We start from the raw sequence: 24,970 nt of genomic DNA, 5'->3' as shown, positions 1-24,970 counted from the left end.
TTTTTTTTTTTTTTTTTCTTCTCTCTTGGCAGATTTCGCCTGATGTGCAATAAAATCATCACACACAAGATGTTTGATCATATCGTCTTGGTGATCATTTTCCTGAACTGCATTACCATTGCCATGGAACGACCCAAAATTGAGCCTCACAGCGCTGTGAGTTTCCAAGGTTAACGTTTTCCTGTGCTCCTCTTGGAGCCAGCGCTTGGGGCTTGTACCCCACCGCTGCGCGCTTGGTTTCACTTTCTTGCTCTTCTGTAACTGGGAAGCTGCCAACACCCCTTGCGTATCCTTTGAATTAGGTATAGCAACTCTCCTGGTCCCTACACAGCCTCCTTTCAAAGTATAAGAGCAGAGCTCGTGGCCTGCACTATATCGAATATCCCATTTCTGCAAGTACGACCAAGGTTTTAACACATGACATAAGCATGACATCTGTCTTGGTTTCCTTCTCTGATAAACCTTCAAACACTTCTCCTCTCTTGACACAATGTTCGCTTTTTCCATCTGTTCTCCACGGGCACGTATGTGTGGTGCGAAGGGAATGGGGGAAACTGTTCATTTCATACTCTTCTCTCCCCTTTGTGTATCAGCTTTGTTGTGACACAAGAAAAACTGAATTGATACATGCGCTGTAACGCCATTTCCCCAAACCATTTTGTTTTAAAAGGCTATGTAAGGTTTCCTCAAACTAGACCCTCACAGCCCCAACATCCATCAACTGGAGGGGCATAATCACCCTATTGCGCTTTTATTTTATCATAGATTGTGGCTGAGAGATTTGCTGGGCTCTTGCTGATGTAGTGCAAAGACTGCTCATATTGCAATCGCATAGAATCCTGTTTTGTTGATGTAGGCGTGTCAGGCTGTTCATTTTTGTGGATCTTCAATGTAAGACCTTAAAACTGGAGTCTTGGCTGCTCTGTGCCTATTTTAAGCTTTCCCTAGTAGTCCTCCTTACTAAAATAGTTTGCCCAGCAGTACCTCCCCAAATCCATTCTCTTTCTTTTGGCTATCATGCAGTCGTGGTGCACCAACTCACAGCTGCGAGAAGAGAGCAGGACTTCCTGCCAGCCAATCTAGCAGGAGTAAATCACCCTGCTGTTGCCCAAAATGGAGCACCCTGAGGACATCCCTTCCAATCCTAAATGCTTCTTTGGAGCCCCTTGCTATGTCCTCTGAGGGTCACCATTCACCAAGGCTGGCTCCAAAGGGAACTGTGCTTGCACAGAGATGAAGGGAATAGAGTGACACGAGTGAGTTGGGGTCCACAGCGAAGAGCTGTAGCAGGAAAAACCAATACTTCATGTATGAGAGGAGGAGTATGAGCTGTGGTGTCCCCAGGCATTGGAGTAGTGCAGAGAGGAAAAGGGAGAGGGACTGATATGAGGTTCATCAGCGTCAGGTTATAACCAAGGGAACCAAAATGAGCCATTCAGGGTTGGAGCTGAGCTGGACCGTGGTCTGGGAGCAGCAGGGAGGGGAAGGAGGATGCTGAATGGTGGAGCAGGAAGCAGGGGAGCCAGGAGAAGTGCGTGGACCCTGCCTGCACTGATGGAGCTTTCATCTGGAAACCGAGAGAGTTAGTTTAGCTTGAGTTGTTTAAAATAATTGTACTTTGCCTCCCCGAGCTCTGGATTTTCTAGCTGCTTCAAGCGAGTTTGCTTTCCCTGTCCCAGTTTCAGCTGGCTTATCAGAACAGGGGATGCTGTTGCTAGCCAACACGCGCTCCCCATCGCAGAGTGCACGGCATGGGCCGGGGAGATTATCCTGCAAAATAGCCACACACTTGCCAGAGAGGAATGTAATATCCTCAGTCTCTCCTCCATGCTATTGCTGCTTTATCTCCAGCTCCACAAGCAGGTCCCTACTCTCTTTCTCCTGCCTACTGCCTACCCCTCCACAGCAGTCTTTTGTGTGGCAGTCAGCTAACGGCCGGAGATGTTTCCTATCACAGCTCAGGCAATCACAGTGCAGGTCTAGGACCTAATTAATTATGGACCCAGTATGGAAACAAGCTACTCTGTGGTTCCTGAGTCACTTTCAGTAAATCATGATCTGGCAAGTGAGAGAGTTGCCAAGGTGTTTTGTCTTTTTTAAATTGCATCTCATTTTGAGCAAGAGATCTGCATCTCTTACAGGACTGCTCTGTAGGGAGAGGCAGAAATAAATCCAAAATTGTTATTAGCAGAACGGGGGCTGGTTCAATTGTATGCGCGCATGCATACATGCATACGCATCATCTTTCCTCCAGCCTCCCCCTTCTGCTGTCCATTTCTCAGTACAGGCAATCAGAGATTGTTCGGGGATTAGGGAAAAGTGTAATTTATTTAATGATCATCATTAAAAAGAAAGGTTTCTGCTAACTACAGATAGGGAACGAGTCCATGGTCTCATCTGTAATCACTAGCTGCTATTGCAGAGCGGTGGCAGCGAGGACTGCATGGTCTGGTGGATAGCGCAGGGGACTGGGAGATGAGACTATTGGGCTTCACGCCCAGGACTAGCCTGTGGCTTTGGGCAAGTGAATCAACCTTTTGGGGGCAGGTCTCAGCTGGCATAAACCCCCAGAGCTTCGCTGGCTTCGGTGGAGCTGTGACAACTCCTGCCAGCTGCGCTTGGGCGTCCCGTGGGTCCTGCTCGCCTTGCAGCACAGCCACTCTAATATTGACTTAATTTCTGGGAGAATTGGGAGCTCGGTGATATTTGCAGTGTGCGGTGATGTCTGCAGGTGAGGGGCAGGTAGTGATTTGTCAGGCAGGTTCCAAGGTCGGGGGGGAGATATCTCCCTGTTCCTGCTTGGGGGGCGATTTGGGGGCAAATGTGGGGATTTGGGGGCAGGTGGCGACTCTGCCGCTGTCCATGGTGCTGACCCAGCCCCGGGCGCTGGCGGTGCTGAACCCTGCGGAGGGTTATTGTCTAAATATTTGGATTTTCCCCTCTCCGCGAGCAAACAGTCCGAGGCTTGTTTCAGCACAGAAGCTGGAGAACAGTTAGCGACTGCCCAAATATGCACAGGGAGATGTACAGCTGTGGAGAGCACGCTATAAAACCTTGTCTCTCATTTTCTTTTTTATAGGAACGGATTTTCCTAACGCTCTCCAACTACATCTTTACAGTTATCTTCCTGACTGAGATGACAGTTAAGGTAAATGAATCCAGAGGATAAGTGTGCCTGTTCTATATTAGTGAAATTTTATTATAGTGGACTCACAAACCCCCTAGGTCTACTAGCTACAAGCGAGGTGTATGTTTTCCTCTTCTGAATCATATTCAAATACCCATCACATGCCTTATTCTGAGCACGTTTTACATCAGAACAATTTCACTGAAGTTGCTCTTGATTTACACCATTATATGAGCAATGGGATGCTTCAATTCAGCAATCCTTCCCTATTCAGCAAAGCTCTTGAGCACATGCTTAACTTCAACCATGCATGTAAGTCCCATTGTCTTCAACAACCAATTGTACTCAACAACCTAAGCAGCTATGTGCTTTCCTGAGCAGGGAGAGACTTAAGCACGTTGAAACATTTTGCCAGATTTGAGGCAGGAGGCTCAGAAACCCATTGCTGTAAATCTCTCTTGTGTAATTCGTAATCACCTCACAGAACAATTGCTCTTTCTTTGGAAAGTTTCTCTAGTTTCTTTATTTGCAAAGCTTGTAAATGATTGCTTTGGGTCAGCCACTCTGAACCTTTACTCCAGCAGTCTATAGGAATAAAATATGATCAAACTTCTAACACAAGAGATAAACATGTTAGGAATAGTTCTGTGCAGCTACGTTTAGCTGCATTAAAAATACATCAGCTGTAAGGAACAATTTGAGATGTATCTGCAGAGGTATTTTTACAATTCTTGCAGCATAACACTTGCTAATTTTTCTAATTAGACATCTATACTGGGAAGCAAATGGACTCACAGACTTGTATCTGTAAATAATGCATTCTCAGCAGGTTGCTAACTGGAAGAAACATATTGGATGCGATAGTCATAATTTGTTGCAACTTGATGTCCGGGCAGGTGGTGGCACTAGGCTTGTGTTTTGGGGAGAAAGCCTACTTGAAAAGCAGCTGGAACGTGCTGGATGGGGTGCTGGTTCTCATCTCCGTCATCGACATCCTGGTCTCGATGGTGTCAGACAGCGGCACGAAAATCCTGGGGATGCTACGGGTTCTGCGACTGCTGAGGACGCTACGGCCCTTGAGGTGAGCAGAGGATGAGGAGGACCTAAAAGAGCGTGAGTGTGTGTGCACCAAAGGGGGACCTGAGCCTCTCCTGAGAGCAGCAGCATTTGTGCAGGGGAAGGGAGAGGCGAGACGAGGGCACGGCGCCTGTCGCCAGCGTTGTGCCCAGCCTCCTGCTGCTGCGCAGACAATGAGCATCCGCAGGTCCCGCCGAGCCGCGAGGAGCTCCGGGCGCTCGCTGTGTTTTGGGACCAGCCCCAAGTGCGGTAGTAAACTGATCAATGCCTCTTTTGCTCATTAAAACACACATCCCCTGCTATTTGTGTTCTCATTTGCTCTGTGTAAAGTGCAGCTTAACAGCTTCTTCTCCCCCCCTTCCTTCAGGCAGTCAATGGCTTTCGTAACAAAGAAGGAAATTAGTAGCAGGTGGCAGATCATTTTTAAGGAAGCAGAGACTAAACTGTTGCTTAACCTAGAATGCAAAGAAGCTCCCCCCCGCCCCAGTCACCCATTAATTTTTACAGAGACATTTATTTTGAAAGTTGCCCAGACAAGATGAAAGCAGTTGTCCTGCTAACTTGGTCCCCCGTCTCTGACAGCGGGCAGTATCCCACGCTCCAGGGGCAGGCACCCCTCTGACCAGAACCTGCCCAAGGACCAGCCTCTTCCAAACAGGCATCTGTTTTGTCCCGTACCCCAAGGCATGATGGTTTCTCTCCATGCTAAATGCAGTCCCTCTTTAATACCATTGTTGCTGCTCTTGTTATGCAGCAGCTAATAAACCTTCCTGCTCAAAGCATCTTTGTGTGCCTGTCATATCTTACTGCTGCTTCCTTCATAAAAGGTTCGCTTTAAGTCAGGATTTTCTCTTTCAGGACAGAAAAATAGGAGCCTGCTTCTGACAGAATATGTTGTTTTACTATCCCTGTGTGAATAATAAGTCTAAATAACAATGGCCATGGCTATACGTATATCTTTCAAATATTCTCAACAGCTATGAAAGGTATTCTGTTAAATTGGGCTATGTGTATGTTGTGCCTGGTGAGTTTTAGGATGTGAGCTGCTTTAATCATTTTTATCTGGACAGATAGCACCATCGGTGTGGTTCAGCTCCCTGACCATATGACTAGACTGTCTTCCTATGTGACTCCAATTCAGGCTTTTTTCTCTTCATGCGTCCTCCAGCATCTCCATGTCAACTGTAGTTTCTGGGGGCAGAAACCGCCTGATTGCTGGTTTGGTAGATCTGCTCTGCTCTTCCGGTTTGGCTGATTTTTGACACATATTACAAAAACCTACAAAATAATCTGGATAGCTCTGGGTAAAAGAAGTATTGATTTCCCATCTCTGAACTGTGGTAGGCAAATTTCTCTCCTGAGGTGGTGTGGTTACATCAAATCTAGAGGAAGGGGCTTGGGTTGTGCTGAGCCCTGCTACAGTCACCTGTCTAACCTAGTAAAAGCCCTGCATGCTTCTTTGTACATCTATAGATTTATTTGACCAAGACCTGGGTCTTTGTTTACTAGAGCTTTTCTCTGCAGTATTCTATGTGCATGAGTAGTCTGCAATTGTGGGGAATAATCCACTGAGTAACTGCAGGCTGGAGGAAGACCTGCCCTCTGCAGCATGTGCAGGATTTAGGCTCTTCCATTGCTATCCATTCCTGTTGGCATTTGATATGTTTTCTCAAGAGAGCGTGTGAATGTTTTCAGCCAAGATACTGCTTTCTGCTACAAAGGAAATGTAAAAAGACAGCAACAAGCCCATTCCCTAAATATGTTCACAATCAGTTCTATTCCCCTGTAATTAGATTTGTAGGAAATGAAAAAGCAGCCATCAAACTGGGGGCTTTTCAGTAAGTCATAAATCTCTGCATGTGGAAACCCATCTGCCTCTGTGTGATGCACATCTGGGCTGCCCTGAGCCCGCCTCTGCCCGCAGCTGCCCGCTCTGCCTTTGCCGTGGGCTGCACCACGTGGCTCCAGGGTCTGCCTGGGATGTTCAGCTGGTTTAACACGGGGTGACAGCTGGGACGGGTGACCCAGGGTCTTCGCGCGCCATGTCTCCAAGTCCCCATGTCTGGGTGAGGTCCCCAGAGGAGACGGAGCCAATTTTTCCTTTCCAGGAAAGCAAAGGGCACAGATCAAAGGAAATGCTCTGTCCTCTCCCCTGGCTCCCACTGTCCTCCCTTTCCATAGGCACTTGGGGACAGGGCTGCAGAGAGGACACTGACAGTGAGAAACCAAGCCACAGCTGTGTGTGTCACTCTTAACTCAAGGTCAGGGACAGCCCTCCTCCTCTCTGTGTTGGCTTTTCTTGGTCTGAAGGGGCTCTTCTTGCAAAAGTCCTCCCTCATTCTGTCTCTTATTTTCTCCTGTGAAAAGAGCCCCGTTGCTCTCCACAGCACACAAAGCCACGCGTGCTTGTGCCTTTTGCACAGGCATTAAAAAAAAACCAACCCTGGCCTGTGTGCCAATCATGGGCTTTTGATTACATGATTGATTATCAGCCTCCAAATTGAATCCATGAGGATTCGAGCCCAGCTTTATGACCAGAATTCCAAAAATATATTCACAAAGGAGTGACATTTAAAGATGTTTCCATGACCGTCTGATGTTTCAGCCAGTAGAGGGATTGCTTATACAATAACATTCCTTCCTAATGCGTTCAACCTGCTGTTGTTGGGATCAAGTGTTGTAGCTTAAGATACAAGAGAAATCAAAATTGAAAATGTATTCAGAATTAATGTGGATGGACTTCAGCTCTCTTTTACTCTCTAGAGAGCCTGGGCTTTGACTTCCAAAGCAGATGGATAAATTATTCAGTTTTCATACCATTGCAGCATGAAATAGTCATTTCATAGACTCTCTTCTATCTATCATATTATCACCTTTGCTAATTTTTTTTTTAATCTCTGGAGGGAGGTCTTCATTAATGTTGATCTGCTGCTTCATCTAAGTGCTACTTCTTCTGAGAGCTCTGATCAGAGTAGCAGGCTTAACGTGAGTAAATGTGATCCAGCTGGGGTGAGGCTGGCAGTGTGTTTGGAGTGTCTCACGCCAGGGGTTTTACAGCCCTGAGAATGCTGAGACCAGAAGAACCAGGAGGAACTCGAGGGATTAACATTTCTTCACACTAAAAAAAAAAAAAAAAAAGAAAAAAAAAGTTCTCATTTCAGTTTCCCCATTTGTATTATGTCTAATGCAGACTGGAATTGTCCTGAGTGCAGCCCCGATGGATCTATGGCTCTGGCATGCCTGGAGGGCTCCAAATCAGCTGCATCCTTGAGCAATAAATTGCAGGAGTGGTGGGTCAGATAATATGAGTTCACAAGCCTGAGACCAGCAGGACCTTGGGCAATATTGATGAGGTGCAGGGATGCTGTATCTTGACATATTGGAGCTGACACTAATAATCTGGAAATGCTGAGGATTTCATTGGCACTTCTTAGGGAGTTATCAGACTCTCAGGAGAGTGGCAGGAGTCTTTGCACAGACTTGCCTCGATGCTGGATCAGGTCCTTAGTTTGAGGCAGCTCCAAGGTCTGAAGGTTTTCATTAGTAAGAACTATTATTTTTCAAAATCTTTTCAAAGTCTTCTCTCCCTGTAGGGCTGGAAACAGCACTGGCATGGAGCTAAACTGGTGGCAGCTTTTACCCTCATGCATTCTCATTTGAGGAATTCCCTGGTTGATCAAAACTCTGAAAGCAGTCAAATGCTGCAGTTTCTCAGCCCTTTTTCTCTCATCACACATGACTTTGTGAAGTCAGACAAGTAACTTCCTATTTTCTCTCTCTGCTGGATACCAAATAGTATCTCACAAGGGAAATCACTTTATTATTTCTAGAATAGGCTTTCTTAATAACTGTTGGAGAAAATTATCAGCTTTAGACTCTGGAGACTAAATTTCTTCCTTGTTCCCCAAAATTTAAGGTTGCTCCAGTAATTTAGACCACAGACCTTCAATTTAGAAGACCTGACTTCAGTTCCATCCTGTGTGACAGTGGGCAGAATACTTAAGTCGATCTTTCAAGCACCAAAGTACCTAATTTCCATCAAAATCACTGGAAATGAGGTGCCTGCATAGCTCTAAGAACATAGCCTGTGGTCCTCTCATGCCCCAGTTTCCTGGCTATAGTTTGGCATTTGTAGTATTTCACCCAAGACTGTGATAGAGCAATAAGTGAGGGGTGGTGAGGTCTTTAGGCCATCTGAGGATTCAGAAGAGCGATTCAACCTTTGACTGTCCAGCCCAACGTTTGCTTTGTGCACTCAGATGGAGTGGGAAGAGCCCTTGCCCTGCAGCCAGCGCTCGTTAGGCTGGATTAACCAACTCATTGAGCTGGGCACACTGGCTTGCCCTCCAGCCTCCTCTGGCTGCCTCGGCTCAGCTCTTGGCATTGGTGCGAGTACAGCATGACAGCAGCAGAGTCCCTGTCCCAGGTGAGGACCTCAGCCTGGGCTAATTCACGTGGACAGTTTTGGCAGCCCACATAGACCAGTCTCCACGCTGTCCCGGCTACATGAGGTCCACACTGTCCCCTGGGGCATCTCAGCCTTGAGCAGCCTTCTGCTCCCTGAGCCATCTCGCCCCCCAGCTCATCCCGTAAAATAACCCAGATCTGAGCATCACAAAAGCTGAGATACCTGAAATCAGGAGCCACAGCAGCCACCTGGAAGAGACACCCAGTGTGAGGAATAGCAGCATCTGCCTTTTGTGTTTCACTGGTAAAGGAGCGGATAAATATGTGACCATCTGTTTCTTTTTCAAAATGATAATTGATGAGTTACCCTTGATATTTCGAGTAAATATTTAACAAGAAAAAAAAAAAAGAAATAATTTTTAGCTTTTCAAGATACTGTTTAAAGCCAACAGTTTTGGAAAGACCTGGTACCAGTGCCCTGCATTTTTAAGCCTGGCAGCTCTGGGGCAGGAGAGGGTGCCAGCTAAGGCCATGCATGTTGGGGCATGTGAATGTGTCCATGGGGACCTCTGCTGGGAGCACAATGTCTGGGAGGGGCAAGAGGAGGAGAACTTGGATCCTCTCCAGGCAACAAAACTCCTACTGTGCTTCAGGTGGTGCAACCAGACTTGGAGCAAAACAGGAGAAGTGGTGAGAGACTCCCATGGCAAAAGAAAGAACCAGGCAGAAAGAAGAAGGTGGAGAAGTTTGTGGCACTTGCATGCCAAGAGTTCAAAGGAGTCACCAGCCAGTACCCAGAAGCACACAGGCGCTTCCCTCCCTCTGACTTACACAGCAGACAGCTTTTTCTGCCTTGGGAAAACACAGTTTCTATGACATCCGTACAAATTGATTTACAGCACTAGTGAAATGCTTAATTCCAGTTGGCATCAAGAGGAGGGAGGCACGCAGCCTCTTCACATGCCTTTCTAAGTCCTCTAGCTCTCCACCTTCAGATCTGTGAGCCTGAATACGGGCTGATACCTTGCCCATCTTACCCAGCACAGTGAAATGGCTTCTCTAAATCACACAAGCCTTGTCCTTTCACTGTAGTGTTGTCCTTGAGAATGTAGTACAGTTTCTTCTTTCTGTTTTTTTTAACCTGCTTCAGGCATGATGTCCATGTTATTCTTCCCCAATCTTCCCATGTGATCTAATCCTAAAAGGCTGGATCCCCGGGAAGGTGTGATCAGGACCGGAAACCTAGAGAGTTCTTGGCACTGAATAACAGAAAAAGGGAAATTCCAAGACTTGAATATATTATAGTGAGTGGTAACTACAAGACGCTGATCAGAAAATGGATCAAGAATAGGTAGTGGGTTAGATTAAAATCATCCTTCCAAGTTCAAAAAAGATGGGACTGGCCTATGTATCTTCCTTTCCTTGGTTCTTCTCCAGTGACTTTTCTGGCCTAGTTCCTCATATGTGGTCTCCTCCTCCACTGTGTGTGTAGGCAGAGACGCCTTTCCTACAAACACCTCCATAATCTCACAGGTCAGTCTTCCAGAACTGCTTCTTCCATCATGATTTTTGAGTTATTTGTCATTCTAAAGAATTCCCTAATGCTGTTTTCTCCACAACTCCTGTCTTCATATAAGGCAGAACTGGCCAAGAACAGGACTAACAGATTTTGTGCTTACTTGCCCCCACAGAGTCATTAGTCGAGCTCAAGGACTGAAGCTGGTGGTGGAGACTCTCATGTCATCCCTGAAGCCTATTGGGAACATCGTGGTCATCTGCTGTGCCTTTTTCATAATCTTTGGGATCCTGGGAGTTCAGGTAAGTCCCCTGTAAGCCTCAGGGCCTGAAACCATTAATAAGCCCCACGTGGCCCCACCTCTGGGTATCTGCACCAATGGGTACGCTATAAGCATTTCTGAAACTGAACTAATAGGCTGTTTGGCCTTGTTGGGGAGGGCTTCTTGCTCCTAGCAAGGAGGGAGGAGATTTCCCATTATTGGTCAGCCATTAAAACCTCATTAACAACTACAGCCTAACAACAGTGGGCCAGCTACACCCAACCCTAGCCATAGCTGAAGGAGCAATGGTTAGAGAGAGTAGGTGGGGTTGGTTTTGCCTCTCTCTGATTCCACTCAAGGGCTTATGTGGCTCTCATTCCCCACCCCAGCAGCCCAGTGGGGCCTTTTTAGTGCTCTCAAGACACATTTATTCCTGACTTCCAAGTCTTGGCTATGTGTCACTTGACATGTTGAACTTTGCTGAGGCTTCCGTTTCATGCAGTGATACAAAAGCCAACATAGTGATCCCCTCAAAGGCACAGAATGGGCTTTCTTCATCCTTTCCCCACCATAAGGACTCCTGCTCTGCCTGCAGCAGGACACAAATCAAGATATTTCTCCACTTTCTTTCCCTGGCCACACCATAGAAGGGTCAGGCCTGAGGCATGACATGTACCACCAGAAAATCTCTGCTCAGGAAAACAGTGAAACCCCATTCCTGTTCCATCTGGGAGATAACGTGTAGACATCTCCCCTCCACCTTTCTTGTAGGTATAAACCAACAGGGAAATAGAAACTCTTGGAGCTGAAACGGTTGGTTTGTAAACTCCAGAGAGACCTTGACCTGGAGATTCATTCAGATTCTGACAGTTTGAATAACTGAAAGCTTGCAAAAATAGAGATTTCTGAGTCTGCTTCCTGCCAGTTCTGCTGGCAATATCCTCCGTCCCAGGAGTGCAGGAACCTGGGGGAAAAGTGGCAGTTTCCAATGCAATTGGTTTCTCATTACCTCAGAAGAAGAGATGGTTTCATATAAATATTCTGACATAACACTTACTTCTTTCTGAAGTAAATCTGATCTGTCACAGCCAGCTTTGGAAAACAGCTCTGTTAGGCTTTGTTTTGGAAAGGTGTCTTATATAATATTTTATACTAATACACTGTATAAATAATAAATACAGCATTGAAAATAAACAGAGAGGAAAATCATGCCATCCATAACCACCTCAGCCGCTAGATTGGCTTAGCATTACAGTACAACAACATCCATCCATTATACTAAACAGAATCATAAAACTAAGCATATCCCGTAAAACAGTATAAAACTCAGACATGGGAAAATTTATGCCAAACAACAAAACTTGCAGTATGCTCTTTGAATTTCCTCCCCGCTAATTGCGATTGCTTTCCCTGGTGACTTCCAGTCTTACGTTAAATTGTCATGACTATCGATGTGCTTAAGTGGTAGAAACAAGCAAGATTGATCCTGTATTCAGGATGCAAAATTCACAGTTAATATTTATGTCTAATTAGGTGTAAGATGAGGGCCATAGCAGTTTCCTATAAAAAGATGATCTCAAAGTTACAGTTGGTTTTCCCATGTAAATATAAACTGGGGATCAGACTAGAGTTTTTAAATGCTATTAAAATCCAGATATCCAGGTTTCTAACAGTGTTTTCTTTTAGCGAGACTGGTTTTATTGTAGAGCTTGTCCACATGCGAATAGTAATTAATAAGACACAAGAAATAGATTGCTAAAACAAGGACAGTAGGAATCACCGGGTCTTTCACTTTCGGAAGTGCTGAAATCTGAAGCACTGACAGGGAAGGGCATTTTTTTGTATTTCCAAACCCTGCTAGTAGCTGTGTTACTGCTCCCACCTGAGTGGCATTACAGTCCAGCTCCTGGAGAAGTTATATTTATAGACAATACATTAAAAACAGTTGTTTACCTTCCTGCTTAATTAAAACTTTTCTCTGTGAAGGCTATATCTCCCCAGCCTGCCTTACCCGCGGATACTGTTTCTCCATGGAAAGATCAGGGAATATTTCACTTCTTGCATCCAGAAGTTTTATGACTGCGTTGAGTGGTGGCTAATTTTGCATGCCTAGAAAACATCCTTCTGCTGTTGATTTCTGAAGGAAACCCATGGAGTAATGCGTGGGTTTATCTTGTTCGCTATTATTTCTACTGATATTTGTCTAGAACAACAGATCAAAACCCGTCAGCATCTTTTCTCTGTATACTCAGGTGGTGTTTTAAGGAGCCCGGAGAGCAGGTTGCCATTTTCCCCAAAAACAGTAATGTCAATAGCTTCTGTCAGCAAATAAAACCAGATTTGTTGGATGTCTCCCGGGCTCTGATACCATCCATCCTGCCAGCATCAATCACCCTGTCTGAAGCAGTAATCATCCCCTGCCATTCTGTTTTGTGCACAGGAAGCACCAGGTCTAGAATTAAGCCTGTGGAGGCTCCTGTTCCTCATGCAGGTGTAAATCAGGAGCTGACTCCCCAGGAGTTGTGTCTCTCCTGGCTTACACCAAAGGGAATAAGCTCAGGATCAAGTACCCGGCGCTAGTAGGGCTTGACTCCTTAAGCTCTGCAGAAGGAATAATTTCAGAGACCCCTGCATGGGCTGTGGAGCCTAATGATGGCTGGAGAGCAGCATCCAGGGGGAGAGACCGGAGCTGGACTGACAGCAGTCTTGTTCCAGCGAGAGTCCAACGTCACTCGCAGCAGCTCGGCTCCTCTCTGATGTGTCCCCTCGTGACCCCTAAGAGCAGAGCTTAATCCATGGCTGCGCCTCCTCAGTGCCACCTTTTCTCTGCTGACAGAGGGCCCCTGTTACATTTAACTCACCGGTGACTCTCAAAACCAGCGTCGTTAACTGGGCTGGAGTCGCCGGAGTCGTTCCACGTGTGGTCAGGAGCCATTAGCTGGTCTGGGCTATTAGCCAGGGCTGCACTCGAGCTGGCGACCCAGAAGCAAAGGCCTTTGGGCCAGTCTCAGATCACTGAAGCAGACAACCTAATGCACGAGGTGGGTGTCCTAAATGATGTGAAATCAGGCATCTGCTCATTAGGTGCCTATTATACAGGCTGCTCGCACTTAATAACCAGCACGAATGAGGCCATTTCCCTTAACGTCTCTGGTCGGCGTGGGCTGTGCAGAATGCCCCAGGAGAAATGCCCATCATCTGCAGAGAAATCCTGCGGACCAAACCCTTACCTTTCCTCTCTTCTCTGTGTGTTTTGCAGCTTTTCAAAGGCAAGTTTTTTATCTGCCAGGGGGAGGACACCAGAAACATCACAAATAAATCGGATTGTACAGAAGCAAGCTACAAATGGGTCCGGCACAAGTATAATTTTGATAATCTCGGCCAGGTATTAATAGAATGGTAATCTGCTTCTTTGCTCCTTTACTTCCTTGACTTAAAACCTGTGCATTATTATCCCATGGGATTTTATTACAGGGCACTACCACTCGCAGTAAATATTCAGTTCACATACACAGCATTCTGTCTCTGTAAATCCCAAAGGTAGTGTTTCCAAGCAGGCATACACTCCTTTTCAGTACAGAACAAGCACATGTGGCTTCGTGGAGTACTTAATTGCTTCACTGCTACATAACAAACCAAATATATCTTGCAGAAGGGCTTGTCTAATAGAGCTGGACACTTTCAACCATCTCTGCAGCACAGCCTTATTTTAGCAGCATGGTAAGGACTAATTAGTCGGGAGCAGTAGAGACCTGGAGGGTGGAAATGAAGCTGCTTTTGTCTTCAGCTTTGTGGTTTCTGAATTAGCACTCATTGCTGAACCAGGCGCTGACATTGATAGGTTTTTGCTGCCAGGAGAAACCTTGGGCATCAAAGTGTCCCATTATCAGACAGGTAATGATAATCCCCAGACAGGAAAGGGCAAAGAAGAGTAAAATGTTACAGGTAGAAAAGCTTTAGTTGCAACTATGTCTAACTTTTTTCCCCATGTACTTCTAGGCCCTGATGTCTCTCTTTGTTCTGGCCTCCAAGGACGGGTGGGTGGATATCATGTACGATGGCTTAGATGCTGTGGGAGTCGACCAGCAGGTACGTGCTCCCGCAGAGCTGTGAGAAATGAGTTGTCAAAGGTGGCACATTTGGGGCTCTTGTTTTGCAAAGAACTGTTGGTTCCCACAGTCAAATGGGGTTATGGGGTTGGGATCAAGGCAGCCGTTTAACCCGGGTCCTGGGGTGTGACAAGGAGTCAAGTGAAAAGTCTGGATCTGGAAAGAGCCTTTTCCCTACAGGTTTTGCAACACGGCTGGTGTAACGAGCATTAGGAGAATGGCACCTATCGAATAATGGTCTGACTTCTTAAGCAATTTGGACATTGCAGGAGAAAAGAAGTGCTTTGTGTAGGTACAGGTTTTCAGTGAGAAACTTACAATAGCTGCAGAGGATGTGCTATCCTGCTGCTGGCAGAGCAGAGGTGGTTCTTCTGTCCTCAGTGTGCTTTGTGTTTTGGGAGCATTCAGTTTAAGTGTCTCAGCAGGCTCTAATTTTCAGGAAGAGCGGAGCACACAGAGCTGCCTCAAAGGGGCACCCACAGGTTTGTGGATGTGGCAGATGCATCAATTTGCTCCCGTTTTGTTAGGGGGTTTTGTTTGTCGTTTTTTGTGAGGTTCAGTTGACATTTGCCTTCCTCCACTTTGCAGCCAGTCATGAACTACAACCCATGGATGCTCCTTTACTTCATCTCCTTCCTGCTGATTGTGGCCTTCTTCGTCCTCAACATGTTCGTGGGGGTGGTGGTGGAGAATTTCCACAAGTGTCGGCAGCACCAGGAGGAGGAAGAAGCCAAGAGGAGGGAGGAGAAGAGGCTTCGCCGGCTGGAGAAAAAGAGAAGGAGTAAGGAGAAACAGATGGCTGGTCGGTAGTCTTTCCACATCTTTCTGAGTCCTGCTTGACCTTCCACACGATCCCCTCCTCCCTCCCCTCCCTGCCTCGCGTCTGGTGATCATTCTTCCCCCAAAAGCATGTCCAGCTATAAAATTTGCATGAAGGAAATAGTGTCGTTTTAGGCTGAGCAAGGAGCCATGGAAGCCTTTTTAATGGCTGCATGATTTGCAATGACCTTTCCATTGGAGGTTATTTAAATTAAAATATAATGATAATCAGACCTGGAGCTTCTTGGATAGCAGAGCTCAGTGTTACACAAATAGTGACAACTGCAAAGATCAGCAGTGCCGAATGGCACCATAAATCTTCTGAGTCATGAGCACTGTTGCTGATAACTGGATTCACTATTTGGTTTATTACAGCCTTGTAATGCCACAGTGATGTTACCTGTCCCATTTATCAAGCAGGTTTATTTATTGGCACAGTAGCACCACTGCTATTCAAGAGTGTAATAAAATAATGGAGCCATCTCATTCTAGTGATGCTTAAAAACTCCTTAGAGAAACATATCAATGCATTTGCTTGAGAAATACAGATTAGAAAAAAAAAAAAAAAAAAAAAACCTGATGTCCTTACATTAGCAGCAACAAATTGCCTCTTTAATATAAAAAAAACCCAATACTAAATTTAATAGTGGATATATACAAGTAAAATTGTGCAAAGCAGTGCTCTAGGACTTGTTCTGATCTCCTGTCTGATAATCATTCATTTGTTGTACCATTTGTAATACAGATTTCCTACTGCACCCTTTATGACTGTCCATTACTGCTCAGACTTCTCAGGCACCACGTCAAATGCATTTCACACCAGTCTTCCCCTCAAAGGAGAAAAGTAGATCTACCTTTCCAGGTTGAAAGCACTGTATCTTAGCTCACATAAAAACCATGTAGCTGCCTGATGAAAATGTTACTACAAAATAAAAAAAAAAAAAAAAAAAAAAAGCCGTTGAGGAGAGTAACTAACTAGACAAAATAGCACTGATACAAACTGAACCAAACTCCAAACTGGATGTGCAAGGTTGCAGCCCTGCCTCGAGAAGGCTTTACAGGTGAAAGGAGGTTAGACTTCCACTCTGTCCAAAGTCTCCAACGTGACGTTTGTCCTTTAGTCCTTTTTTTCTGTTAGTTTGGTTGAATAAGTAAGAAGTAAGCCAGCCAGAGGCCACAGGTTGGAGGTACTCTTCTCGCATGCTGTCTCTTCTGACTGAACTTTCTCCGTTGCCCTTCGTGTCCGTGGCCTCGCTCTTCCTCTCCCTGGTCAGTCCGCCTGCTGTTCTCTCGGTGTCCCCTTTCACATCTCTTCTCTATCTTTGACAGACTTCAGTACGGTTTAAGAGGCTGTCTGATCAGGTGCTTGTTCCAAAAGCTGGTAATATTAAGTCTGTTTTATTTTTTTTAATAGCCTAAGAGGTGTTTAATAGCTGTGACAGGCTTAATTGTGCAACCACATGCCACAACGGTGTCTCAGCCTCTCTCAGTTCAGCACTTTCCTTTGGTCACGTCCTTAAGTCCCATGAGCTCCACGGGTTTTGTAACCAATAGGATGTATCACACCAGCCTCTGGACATCAAACTTTGGTTTATGCCGAGAGCCTGGCTTCCTCGATGGTCAGTGGAAAGATGAAGGCTTCCCTCAAGAGCAGTGGAGGACACGTTAAATTGTTCTCAGTTAAGTGGGATACAGATGGATTTTTTGTTTTGTTTTGTTTCTCACATCAAGGAAATGCCTGGAAAGCTCTTTCAATCAGTCCAAATTCCCAAACACAGTTTCAGGCTGATGAATTAGAAAATGTTATTAAAGGCTGAATAGAAAGATCCCTATTTAAAGTTGCCGTTTTGGAAAGCAGAGGTTTCTGTAGAAGAAAAATAGATGTTTAGTTATTATTAATGACCTTATTTATAATGCTAGAGGAACTAGATGAAGAAAAGACGTAAGTCTGGGCAATTTCCCAGCGGGAAGGAATCACAAACCATCCTTGGAGATGTAGTTATTCACTCAGTCCTATGAAATGCCTAATTAAAGAGGCAATAAACAGCTATTTTACTGAGGATCAAATATTGCTGAGTATTCAATCGCCATAAAAACCTTTCAAGAGCAAAGTATGGAGCCCTCCAAATCGCTTCAGAACAGTTTTCCCAATTCGCGTTCAGTGAAACGTTGGTTTTAATTGACCATGCTCCGCTTTGCCCTCAGAGGCAACAGATGTTGCTGCTTAGCTTTATTCTGCATGGTAGGAACTTGCAGATGATACCAAGACTACAGCTTTGGTTATGCCAGCAACTGCATGGGGGTCATTTCAGCTGGGCCCAGGTGCCAAAACTAACCCACAGATGTCAGACGTAGGCATCCAACTGGTTGCACAGTCGTTTTTGATCGTAGACTCTTCAAATTCACTCACCCAATCTGGCATCTGAAAACCAGAAAAGCACGTGAGATCCCAGCTCAGTGAGATGTAGGCAGGTGTAAGGTGCTCTGGCCCAGCAGGATATGTACAAAGTCTGTCCTTCAGAAGCATCTTCTCTTTCATCATCTTCAAGCCAGGGGGTTCTCAGGGATCTCTTGGGCTTCCACCCATGTACGTGGGAGAAGCACAAGAGCCCTTCGTTTTTCATGATGAGCCCGTGTACCTGAGCCCACCCTCCATGAGGCACAAGGAGAGGATCCCACAAGGAAACGTTCCCAATAGCGGCAACGGAGAACCTGAGAGCTGCAGGGACCTCTGAAGGGGAAGGGAAGTCTTGCCGTGTGTCCTGCCGGGTGATTAATGCCGTTTCGTTCTTTTAGATCTAATGCTGGATGATGTATTAATGGAGAGCTCAGCCAGTGCAGTGCAAGGTACTGGGAAGTCGGCACGTCTCGTCCCACTTGAATGGCAGTGCTGTGTCACTAACGGCTGGCCACCGCTGCTGTGAGGCATCCCACTAAAACCCTGTGTGTGGTGCAAAGCTCATTTGCTTACTTCATGGCACACGCATATCATTCTGACCTGCAGGTCTGCAGACCTGGCTCAGGACTGACACTTGCGAACCCTTAATTTACCCCTTGGTCATGTTATGTTTTTCAGTATTTTATTTTTCTGGTTTTCATTAAGACACTGTCAGACTTTTCATGGCTTTTTTTTTTTTTCCTCTTTTTTTTTTTTTTTGTTTTTTTGGTTTTTCTTTGAGAAACATGCAGCTGCTCCACAGTAAGAATTACAGTAACAGCTTCATTCCTAGATTAAAGAATCTACAAAACGCTGCTTACAATATACATCATGGAAAGATAACTTTTTTTTCCCTGTGACCTCATTACCTTTGCTGCAGTGGAGCAAGAGGACAACAGACAGGAAAGACTTAAAATACTAGAAATCAACAGCTCCAGCCTGTGCCCACCTGAACCACGCTGTAGGGCTGTGCTCTTTCTTCCATAGTTGTGCCAATCCATCTTTACACCTCTGATATTCCCAATATACCTTCATGAGTGCATCAGCACTCAGATCAGAAAAAATGCTTGATCTGGAATAAAATATTGAAAACATGGCTTCCGAAGCCTGAAACGAAAGTTTCCAACACTTTTTTAAATTTTTTTTTTTAATAGGAGACATTTGGCAAAGCATTGGAGTTACTTTCTGTATTGCAAAATTGTTTTTTTTTTTTTTTCTCTTTTTTTTTTTTTTGGTGTTTTTGGTTTTTCTTAGAGAATAATGACTGGACTGTGAAATGGGTCCCTTATTGTTTACCCTCGCTTTCCAACCACCAACTTAGGAGTCTCTGAATAATTTGCAGGAGTGTCTCTGGAAGGCAGGCAGTCTTGCTTAGGGAGGGTATTTCATTATTTCTCCAGCCCTTGCTCATTGCTCCACAAAAACTGTGCTTCAGGGAGGCACAGTATTTTTTCAGCAGGGCAAAATCCAGCGTAGCGCAGAGCCTCGATGCTTGAATGGAAAGATCAGCCCCCACACCAACCCTCAGCGTGGACATGGGGCTTATCCCTTGTGCTGCCAAACTGGTACATTCCTCATATTGATTCAGAGTTGCTCAATCTGTGAGGCATCTTGTAAATGAAAAGAAATAAAGATGCCACCTCAACGCCTTTTCGGGTCCTGGAGGGGATGGACCATCTGGGGGTTTGACCTGGTCACCCCAACCAGGGCTCGCTCACGTCTCCCTTTCCCATCCCTCCCCTCACCAGGACGGTGCTCAGGGCTGCAAATCTGTCCCTTGCTCTTTTTATTTTTAGAAGAAGCTTTGATCTGGCAAGCATTTTGTTTAATTCATAACTTAAGAATATTAGCCTGAATAATTAAAGAGGCGCCAACATAGAAACAAATATAGCTGTAATTTTCGACAAAAATAATATGCTAGGAAAATTGTGCCATTAAAACTCTCACCTGTGAGCAAGCTCCCACTGCTTGAGACGGGAGCAAGGCTCCATCCATCTCTCACATATTGCAGGGAGTTTTGATTAAATAAAAATTGCAAGGTGAGGGCTATCAGCTTTCACTGCAGAGGATAACTCCGGGAGACCGAGGTTCCTACCTTATATTTCTAAGGCCTTGTTGGAAGTTATCACAACATGCTTTAATAAATCCTGAATCTCCTTCCCGTTGCCATTCCTGGTATTTTTATTTCTTTGCCTTCATTCCTGCTTTCCTTGGTAGGCCTCCTGTCCTCCCCTGCGAAACAGGGACAGCAAGAGGGTCTGGGGGGCTGTTTATTTTTTATTCTTTTTATTTGGTTGTGATTCCTCTCCTGTTCCTACAGAGCTTTCTCAAGGCTGTCTTATTTTATTTTATTTTTAAGGCATTGAACTCATCCCAAACCCCTGTGTTAACCCGCGCAGGCTCAGAAAGACTCTTAGAGTTTGCCTTTAAAAGTGTACAATTGTCAGGTCTGTGCTTTGTGTTCCCTTTTGTTGTCTTTTCTTTGGATCCAGCGGTAGTGAATGTGCCACGCTGCTCTTCAGGCACCAGCGTGAGGGAATAGAAAGATTTTATTTCTGAACCTGACTGTGGGGGATATGAAGGAATCAGTCCCGGGTGCTGTAGGCGAACCTCCTGTGGTTCAGTGAGAAATGGGGAGTTGTGACCCCAAAACTTCCACACATCTCTGCACTTACAGAGGGATTCTTTTCTCTTGCTCTGAAGATAAGATGGAGTATTGTGTGTGTGTGCTGCTGCCTGGTGCTTAGTGAGATGTTATAATTTTATTTTTTCCTTTTTATTTTTTTCAAGTCTACATTCTATCACAACTGGAATCTTCTCAGTGGAAATAATTCGTCACTTTCCATTTTGCTTTTTTTATTTTTTTTTTAATAAATCCATTCAGTACAATAAAAGCCAAGTAAAACACTGTGTTTAAATAAAAAAAGTTCCTTCAGTGCAAACTACTTTTTAACCTAATAATATTCTTGATACAGTTTGTAAATCCAGCTGCGTCACCGGCCCATTGCTCACTGGTTTGCTGCTGTCCTCCAGATATACTCAGACCTGAAAAGTAGTTAATTCCCTTATTATAGGGGAAGGAAGAAGCTGGAGGAGACGGTAATGGAATTGTCCCACTCTCGTGAATTCCAATTTCCCGTGCCCACGCACCTCCGGCTCAAAAGCCACCTCGGGGAAAGTGGCAATTTCTCTCTTGACAGGGCTATATTCGGAGGCAGCCGCTATTTGGAGATATTTTGGAGTCACATGCCCAGCCCCATTCCCCCCAGGAAAATGCAGTTAATGGGAAGAGAGTGGCCCTGGCCCCATTTCCCCCCTCTCCAACAGAGACCGGCCGAGGCTGGGACCGGCTGGGAGCCCGCAGTGGCTCTGCCCGGCAAAACCAGGGCTACCTCCAGCCCTGGTCACCAGTGCCATTTCACAGGTCACCTCCTGGAGCTGTGAGGCAAACAGCAGTATGGGGTTTGATGCCCCAGACCTGGGCTGTGATCGCCAAAGCCAAAGGGCACCTGGATTGAGAGATGTTAGAGCAGGATTGGGAATGGGAAACGTTTATCCTGCAACAGGATAACCGCCTTTCCAAATGGGCAGGAGAGGATGGTGATGAGTTTTGGGTACCCCAGAGCACAGGCTGGGGCTGCTGTGCTCTGCCTCCCAGCCCCAGTCAAGGGGAGCAGTTATAATCCTGCAGGATGATGCCAAGAGGAGAACAGAGTGTCTCCTTGGGAAATGAGTTGAGAGCTCATAAAAATGGTGCATTAAAACTGAGCGCTCCCCTTGCCATCATGGTGCCCTTAGACCACCGTCGCCCAGGGCGAGCAGGCAGTGGGGACTCTCCCAAACCAGCTCTCAACCAGCCGTGAAATCTCTGTCTTACCTGGGGTAGGAGGAGATTGCTCAGGATTCACTGTCTGAGCTGATTTTCTCCGTTGTAATGATATCTAAACTTGAGCCACTTCTCCCTCTCCCCTACTCCTGGCCTCCAGCCACGGTGAAGCAGCTTGATTTACACCCTGTTTACCAGCCTGGTGCCTCGTGGTGGGCTTTTGCTGTATTTCCCCATCTTCTCGCATTCTCATTCTGCCAGTTCTTCTTTTGTTCGTTTGCTCTCCTCCTCTTTTCTTTAACGCCATGTGTGCCGGGAAGCCAAGTTAACCTTTCCAGTAATAACCGAGACTAACCCAGAGCTCTTGTTGTTCTTGACACAGTGTATTGTAACAGTACAGTAATGTGGTGTTGTGTTAGTTGTGAAGTTCACCACCTGGAGTTTAACAGATGTCTGTATTTCCCAAGATGTTACTGCACTAATTAGAAATGATACTGTGTGATAGGGGGCAGGGGCTTTGCACCGGGGTAATTGCGCAGGCGAAACGTCCAACTTCTCTGCAGAACTGCGGGGATCAGGTTAAATAAATGGTATTTATCCAATAGCAAGAAGATGGTTGATGGGTTCAGAAAGTTCCCTGCCCACCTAGACACAGTAGCTGTGTATCTCTAGTCCTTGGACAGCATGCCTGCTTGCGTGTGGGTCATCGGGCGGTGACACCTCGGTTGCACTAATTGCATGGCCAGCATGCGGGGACGGGCCAAGCGAGTGGTGGCACGATTCATAAACAGGGTTGACAAATCCTTTCTTGACCACGTTAACAGGGACGGATGAAACATTTACTAATGGTAATTTTCTAAGGCTGTGAGAGCAGCATCCAGAGGCGTTTGGCTGTGGGAACCTGTGGAAAGGTGAAAAAGGGGGCTTGGGGTTTGGAAGAGGAGGGATGCGAAGGGAGAGAAGCCTTTGTGGATGTACAAACAATTAGCAACCCTGCTTATAAGGCCACGCACTGGCTAATCCGGGTGCAGGAGCCCTGCACAGGAGACATTTTACAACCTCTCTCTAAATCCTCTCTCTGTTCTAACGGCGTCGGTGCTATTCTGTAGGATTTGGAATTACCTGTCAATCACAGCAAAGAAAAATTTGAATTCCAGTGTAATTATTCATAAGTAAATCCACTGCAAGAAAAGGCAGAAACATTGACGTTTTTCTTTCTGAATGTGAATTATACATAAATGTAGAAGAAGTAAGTGATCCAATTACGATGGTGTTTCTTTCTGAGATGATAAGTTGGTTCATAAAAATAGGTCCTATTCCTAACCTAATTGTATTCAAACATTTTAGTTAATTTGCTACTCATAATTTAGCATAATGTGATCGAGATATCTTGACTTTATGGAGATTTATGCAGATTCTGAGATATCTGACAAAGTCTTATGAGTGAGTCAGCAGCTACCAGTCTGCTTTTTTGTAAGCACTCAATAGATTCGGCATGAAAATTCATTTTATAGACCTTTTCATCGATATCGTGCTTTAGCACTCAGGTACAGATCACCTAAAGCACACTGCAGATCAGAAAGTGAATATTAATGCTGCCTTTCATTTGATGACACTGAAGCAGAATTTTGGGCGTTCCAAACCCCTACAGAATAAAACTGCTGAGTGATTTGTCTCTCTGGTCCCTCTAAGGGGGAAGGGAAAGGTCTGTCTCTATGGAAAAAACAAAACTCCGATTTTTCAGGATCCTGTTGCGAAGCGAGGAGTGCAGGAAACCATTAAATCTATGGGTTTGATTGCAATGTCATTGGCTATTGACAAAGTGAATTCTATTTCCAGGCAAAATTTAATCTTCTAAAATTAGTTTTCCCTGAGGGCAACCCAAACCTGGGCTTCGTGGCTTTATTCTGCCCAACTTTTTGCTTGGAGTAATGTATCAAACTGTACATTTGCTCAGCGGCACTAAATATCAAGCCGTGTAATTCTTACAGCTCAATAATTTTCATAACCAGTTGATCATCTAATTATGAGAGTAACATTATACTCTGACATATTCAAGACAGTCCTTTCCACTTCAATCTGCATTATAATGTCTCCTTGAAAATTGTACTGAATTATATACTCAGCCTTGGCATTTCCTCATTAGAGATTAGGTGAGTAAATGAGTTTATCTCTAGGAACATTCGGGGTCTAAAGAGCATGTGTCACCCCTGAGGTGGACGAACACGGGAATGAGTTGAACAGTGAAATCTGTACTTTGATAATCTTGTCCAAATGGAGGATCATTATTTTCTAATCGCTAAGGCTGACTGATCAGTTTTCCTTGGTATTTTTATGGACCATTTTTCAGGGCTCTGACAGCCAAAGTGTTGAATTTTATTCTTTCTACAGTTTATTGCAAAGAACATAATATGTCTGAATTACTTCTCTTTCAAAGACCACTGCTAACTCAATGGCCTGTATTTTTAAGCCATTGTTAGTAAAATCTGTCCTCAGCATCTGACCATTAATTGGGTTTTCAGATACTTTGGGGACTTTTAAGATCAGCAGAAACAAAAATTGTTATTTTAATTTAAATTTAATTTAAATTTCCCTACAGGGAAAACATTCTTTAGCAGCACAATAGTCCCAGCTCACCTCATCCCTGATGCCATAAGGCTGAGTATAGCGCATGTCCCACTGAAGAGGTTTAACGGATGTAAGATGCCAAGGAGCCCTGCTGTGTATTAAAAATGGTAACATGCCAGCAAGAAAAAAAATGGAAATAAAAAAGACAGCATGTTGCTGTAAGCGGTCTAGAATCGATCATCTTTGGAGTTGGAAAGTGAGGGTGCCTTGACTTCAGAAAGACGCAGAGAAATGCCTTGACGTGCCTCTCTGCTCTCCTCCTCCTCCCCACTGCAGAAGCTCAGTGTAAACCCTACTATTCGGATTATTCCCGCTTCCGCCTCCTGATCCACCAGATGTGCACCAGCCACTACCTGGATTTGTTCATCACCGGAGTGATTGGCCTCAATGTCATCACCATGGCCATGGAGCACTACCAGCAACCCAAGGTACTGGGACAGAGGGGAGGAAGAGCAGGGGGGTTGTGCGCTCAGCCATGGTGGGATGTGCCGATGGGCAGAGTTAAGGCCAGTTTTGCTGTTAGACCTCATGGCCACCATTCGCCATGCCCCACCTGGCTCTTTGCCCCGTGGAGACTCCCCATCCTTCATCTGACTTCCAGCTCAAACCATGGCTTTCAGTACCTGGATCCTGGTGCACCTCTCCCTTTTAGTTAAGTGTGAACTAACTGCTTTGCAAATGAGGATGACAGCATGTTTTTTTGTTTGCTAGGTGAGATCACCTTTGAAATCTTCCATTTGACTTAGGATTTCCACCAAAATA

General features: G+C 45.3%; 1 protein-coding gene across 10 annotated transcripts in view; it reads left to right on the top strand.

The window, feature by feature from the left end:
* Positions 1–24,970, top strand: part of CACNA1G (calcium channel, voltage-dependent, T type, alpha 1G subunit) — a 107,896-nt gene that overhangs the window by 56,334 nt on the left and 26,592 nt on the right. For 6 of the 10 annotated variants that reach the window (XM_014952072.1, XM_014952041.1, XM_014952025.1 and 3 more), the window contains exons 19-27: positions 33–156; positions 3,080–3,148; positions 4,024–4,208; positions 10,303–10,429; positions 13,649–13,774; positions 14,389–14,478; positions 15,087–15,300; positions 18,114–18,164; positions 24,485–24,636. In XM_014952072.1, coding sequence (XP_014807558.1) covers positions 33–156; positions 3,080–3,148; positions 4,024–4,208; positions 10,303–10,429; positions 13,649–13,774; positions 14,389–14,478; positions 15,087–15,300; positions 18,114–18,164; positions 24,485–24,636 — 1,138 coding nt within the window. The remainder of the gene's footprint in view (positions 1–32; positions 157–3,079; positions 3,149–4,023; positions 4,209–10,302; positions 10,430–13,648; positions 13,775–14,388; positions 14,479–15,086; positions 15,301–18,113; positions 18,165–24,484; positions 24,637–24,970) is intronic. The other 4 variants (XM_014952049.1, XM_014952017.1, XM_014952057.1 and 1 more) reach the window with 2 other exon arrangements.

The sequence above is a fragment of the Calidris pugnax genome, unplaced genomic scaffold, assembly GCF_001431845.1.
Source record: "Calidris pugnax isolate Ruff unplaced genomic scaffold, ASM143184v1 scaffold9, whole genome shotgun sequence".
In the NCBI taxonomy this organism is placed as follows: domain Eukaryota; kingdom Metazoa; phylum Chordata; class Aves; order Charadriiformes; family Scolopacidae; genus Calidris; species Calidris pugnax.
The sequence above is the reverse complement of the archived record's forward strand: the minus strand, read 5'-3'. Positions and strand labels throughout refer to the sequence as shown.